The sequence below is a fragment of the Poecilia reticulata genome, linkage group LG17 (genome assembly GCF_000633615.1).
Source record: "Poecilia reticulata strain Guanapo linkage group LG17, Guppy_female_1.0+MT, whole genome shotgun sequence".
Lineage (NCBI taxonomy): Eukaryota > Metazoa > Chordata > Actinopteri > Cyprinodontiformes > Poeciliidae > Poecilia > Poecilia reticulata.
In genome coordinates, this window is record NC_024347.1 from 25,509,357 (window position 1) to 25,514,749 (window position 5,393).

At 38.8% G+C, this 5,393-nt stretch overlaps 2 protein-coding genes across 2 annotated transcripts in view; one reads left to right on the forward strand and one right to left on the reverse strand.

The window, feature by feature from the left end:
• Positions 1-461, reverse strand: part of atp6v1h (ATPase H+ transporting V1 subunit H) — a 25,457-nt gene extending 24,996 nt beyond the window's left edge. Inside the window, exon 1 of the mRNA XM_017309894.1 lies at positions 432-461. Within this exon, the coding sequence (XP_017165383.1) occupies positions 432-461 (30 nt within the window). The remainder of the gene's footprint in view (positions 1-431) is intronic.
• A 2,749-nt stretch (positions 462-3,210) lies between these two features.
• rgs20 (regulator of G protein signaling 20) overlaps positions 3,211-5,393 on the forward strand; it is a 22,659-nt gene continuing 20,476 nt past the window's right edge. The window contains exon 1 of the mRNA XM_008434495.2: positions 3,211-3,622. Within this exon, the coding sequence (XP_008432717.2) occupies positions 3,515-3,622 (108 nt within the window). The 5' untranslated portion in view covers positions 3,211-3,514. The remainder of the gene's footprint in view (positions 3,623-5,393) is intronic.

Here is a 5,393-nt window from a genome sequence, read left to right on the forward strand (position 1 = left end):
TAAATGTTGACTGTCTAAATAAGTACATTTGAGACACCACAAAAATGGTGTTGTAAATAGATCTCTACCAATTACATTTAGTTTCTAAAGTCAAGTATGTGATGCATTTGCAGAGAGTACTTACAAAAGCTGAAGACTTATGAGCTTAGACCTAGACTTTATGGCACTATCACTCTATTAAAATCGAGAATCTAGAATCGTTTGTACAAATTCTGTGTTCATTCATCAACAAAAGAACAGTTAGCCTAGCACAATACAGCCAGCAACAAAGCTATTAGACATTTATTATATTCAAAATGTAAATGAACACCTGTACAAAAWGGGAACAGGTCATTTATGTGTGAACATAAATGAAACATAAATGACCTATTATTTCTTATTAATATGTTCTCACCGAGAGTTGAAATTAATTGCTCTTCTTCTCGACATACGTTTTTATTAACCAGCTGCTTCTTCAACATAGCCRTTTAAAAATAAATTGAACCACAGCACTGTGTATTATAAGTATTGACTAATGTGAATTAGGACTTATGGGTTAAGTAGAGTTAACTTACTGAAGATAGGACTGCCAGTTGACCAGATTGGCCCGAACCTCAGCTGCCTTTGCAGCTATGATGTTGGTTGGCACAGCAGCGTCCACAGCCCCACGGATATCCATTTTGTCCTGAAGTCTTTACAGAGTATGTCTGGACAAAAACACAACCTGAGAAGAAAATAATTACTTATAACACCGTAGTATGAAAGACTGGAAATCACACACTTAACAACAGTAGAAGATATCCTCAGAATTTGAACCAAGAGCRGTGATTAATTGCTATTCTGTCTGACACATGTTTTATTAAGCAGCTGATTCTTGAACAGAAACATTGATAAGCAAAATCTAAAGTTAAAAAACTAACATACAGAATTTGATTAAAAGGTACTTAAATCCCGCCCCCCCACTACTTGTGGTCATACATTTCAAAGTCCACAAATTAACATTATTCCATCATTTAGTCATTTACATAAATAKGGCTGATTTAAATTGTGTGTTCAGATTAAGTCAAACACGATAGGTGTTTTGTTTTGGTTGTAAAGCGAAACAAGCTGGAGCGTTGAACAAGAGGGTTACATACTAATTTATGGAGCTCTTCAACGAAATAGAGAGATTATATGTTGGCTAATTCAAACTAAAGATAACTAGTGGAAAATAATAAATGAAAGATTAAGTRTTGTATATTCATCAGACTTACAGAATTGAAGAAGCCTGCTAGCATTAGCTTGCTATCGTAGCTAACACAATGTCGTTACTAGTTGTGGTATGTTTAACCGAGAACTGGGATAAAATTCCACAATACTCAGCCTCCGGCACTGTAATGCAAGAAAATACTTTAACTGGGTTTGCTCTGAAAAAGTAAAAAGGCCTAATTCTGACCTTAACAATGACACAAAAACCGTTAGCTTGATTATAGCTAGAAACGAAGAGCAGAGAAAACGAGAATGCTAACCCGTTTGGCTAAATTAGCACCGACTGCMTTCCACAAACTGCCAGAAATAATAGATGCTATGCGTATAATGCAACACTACAATATGAAAACATGTGTACTTAACAAATTACATTCTATAAAAATATCCAGCGTCTTTACTTACAGTTGTTCCTCACTTCTGTTCTGTTCTGTGCTATGCTACGCTAACAGCTGACAGACTACAACACGACGTCACGACCTGTCATGTGACAGTCACTCAGCTAGTCACATGCTATGGTCACATGCACCTCAGTCTGCCTTTTTTTTTTTTTTTTTTTACAAAATCATATCTGGTAGACTTATGTTTTTCTATCCATCCATCCATCCATCCATCCATCCATCCATCCATCCATCCATTTTCTTGACACCCTTGTCCCTTAATGGGGTCGGGAGGGTTTTCTTGGACTGAAAACTGAACACTGAAGTAAAATTGATGACCATTTGTTTGATTTGATTATATGTTTGTGGTCATGATAAAACAAACTCTTTTTTTAGTTTTATTTGAGATGTTAGAGTTTTATTTCAGTTGCTCTGTTGTTTCACATTTGTGATACCAAGAAGGTTCCCAGGGCCTTTAGAAGAGAAACAGGTCTTCAGCATCCCAGGTCATCCACCATGTCCAACTATCAGCATKAACTGCTTCATATATATTCTTTAAGCCGTTTTCGCACTGCAAGGAACGGAACAGAACGGTTTCAAAGTAGGGCCRACCGTATTTGCATTAGAACTTCCGACCGGTTCCACCCGGCCCCTKGGAACCACAAGAGCTGTGGTTCCAATCAGGCCGGCCAAGCAGTTCTGCTTAGAATCAGCAGCTGATTGGCCACTGGTTGTTATGGAGTCAGACGTTGATTTTCCGTTGACAGCTGGCACTCACTAAACTGTATTTTATTTTGTAAAGAGTGCTCTTTTCAATATTTTTATTATTAGTTTTAATTAGCAAAGGATTCGTCTCAATATTGTGCAATCACCTGGTCTAATGATGAGGTAAACTCGCTGATGAACGAGTACCGAATGACCTAGTTCGGTCAACGAGGAAAGARAAAGTTTTCCGCCGCATCTCTGAGGAAAAAGACTTCGGCCGCTACATCAAAACCATTGTTTAGTTTCAAAAATAATGACGTCAGGTACAGCTTCGATGGCGCCCTCAGTGCATATGCAAACACAACAGCGCTGCAGTACGGGTGGAACCGTTCCGTTCCTTGCAGTGCGAAAACGGCTTTACACTAGAGTCGACCAAGGTTGTCCAAGTAACTTCAATRAAATGTCATGTGGGTCAAAAACCAATTAACTTGAGGAGGCTAAAAGAAAATGTACTTTACAGTCTTATGTTTATTTCTATAAAAGACATCTTATTTTACTAACACTTAACAGTTATGCACTACTTTGTGTTGAATCCAATTAAATCTCAATTCACTACATTTATTTAGTTGTGACAAATTGTTATCTATAGCATTCCAGCAACAAATGTTTTTTATCATTTTTTWAAAAAATCATCTGGCTGCATGCAGATTTATTCAGTGACTGTCTGATGTAAAACAAAATTATTTATWAATATTAAGTAAACATAGGTCATAAACAGTCAGAAATGACTCTGTGCCTGTCACTAGTCTTCCTGTCTGTCCATCTAGCTCAGACATTAAGACCTCCAGGCCTAATCTGGCCTAAGCTGGTGAGACGCAGAGAAGCACAGAGGAATCAGGATCGCATCCAGAGGGAACATTGTCCTAATCCCCATCTGCCCTCTCCTTTGTAAACACTCTTTGCGGCATTGGGGTCGTCSWTGTTTTTCACCCCCTCTTTGCCTCTGCCGTCACTATGGGTTTCATGTCAGACTGTGGGAAAGCATAGAGGAGACGACCAGGAAGCGTGGATTTCCTACGATTTCAAGCAGACCTGGGCGCAACGCTGCGAGTAARGACTCAAAGTCAAAGCATGCCATGTGGTAGCGTGGCGAGGCAGTGGGAGATCAGGCCCACGGCCGTGCTGTGTGGGATCAAACGTACCTGATGTGGCAGTGGATTCAGGGGCTGACCAGCGCCTGCAGGCAGASCGTGGGCTACCAGGTTAACTACAATGACTCGGACCAAGCAGAGCAGGAGATGGTGTGCCTTGAGGTATGATCATGTTCTCATATTAACATCAGCCATCATCCTTTTGGGTATTAACACTTCAATAAAGTAACATACAGAACCTTGGGAACTAATTTTTATTTTTGTAGCGATCTAAGTGACAATTTTGTGCATTTCCCACATATGTCTTCACAACATAATTCNATTATTTTTATCTTTGAATGATATTAAAGAAAATGCCAAATGTATATCAAAGAAAAGGTAGAATCTTTTATTCCCAAATGCAAAAAAATATATTTTGCACAACTTTACACTACCAGTACATGACAAAAACCAGCAGTAGATTTTTTAAATGTGTCATCGGTAAAASGAAAATGAAATCGGCTTCTTTTAGCCATTGCTAGATAAAAGGGCACTTCACTCATTCCCAAGGTAAATGATAGAGCTAGGCATTAAAGATAAGAGGGCAACGATATCCTTTTGTGTGAGGCTTAGTGTGTAATCTTAGCAGCAGTTTGGCATTGTAACAGCTTAAAGCATAAAGTTGTGTAGTGGTTTTCTGACAGTTAAATACGTGGCATGGAGATACATGTGTGGTCTCTTTAATGAGGTTCAAACTGTTGCTCTGAAACTGACCTGTACAGAGGGRCAGGTGTCACAGCAATGAACCTGCACAATATATTGAATTGCAGTTGTCACTGCAAAATTAATGTGTGCAATATTCCAATTTTTATTGCTTGGATGCAATAGATGGTAGTTTTATATTTCAAGTACAATGCATTTGTGGTCTGAATGCTGATTATCCAGCCAGTTTGTTGCCAGCTAATGATAGAGAAATGTAGGGACATCACAGTGGCAAAAAATGAAGGAGAAAATTGAGGAGTGTGGTTTAATCACAACTACAAATATTTAACAGAAACTGTGATTTTCTAATATTTTTTCTTCTGCAGAGTCCCTTTCTTTATCATGCTGCAGCTGGGGTGGTGACATCAATAGATGCAGCTTATYAACACGTTCTCAACCACACTTCTGCACAGTGTCGTTTTCATTCATTCATTTGAAGTATGTACATATAATTATACAATTGTGTGTTTAAAAAAAAAAGTTGAAAGTCGCCCAGCAGACTGAGTYACAGCATGCATTCTGCAATGCTTTTAGCAGCACAGACAGCGGTTGCAGGCAAAGGCTGAAGACTTCATAAAAAAAAACGTGGAGATTTATTTTCTAAATTGAGTATTTTCAACATATTCTGTGAATAAATGTACATAAAGCTGCAGTAGGTAAAATTTGATATAAAAATATGCTGGGGTTTTTTCACGCATATTTGTTACAATTGTCATTATGTTGTGACAATATAGGCAAATAATCCGAAAAAAAATCAAGCCTTTCTCCCTTTGGCTCTACTGTCATCTCCAGAAATACACCGCTCTAAGTCAGACACAATCAATCAGAGCCAGAAGGAGGGTGTTAGCGCTGTCAATCATCCCCCTGTAAGTGCAAGCTCAAGATTGCTGGTTTTCCGCAGTCGTGCTAATGGTGGAGAAACAACTTACAGGAAAACTGTTTATCTGCCATCATTGGAGGCCATRCGCATTCATGTCAGGCACTGTTGTGGGGAAGAAGCTTAGCATAACAGAGAGCAAAGGGTAGGGTGTAGGCGGCGTGTACACAAAGTTGATTGCCAGCGATAAAATCCTTCTCCTGACTCAAATTGGTTGTTTCTGACCAGGAGCTGAGCTGCGTATTTCTGCAGATGACACTAACACAGGGAGGATTTTTTTTCACAGATTATCTGTCTCATACTAAACTGTCACAA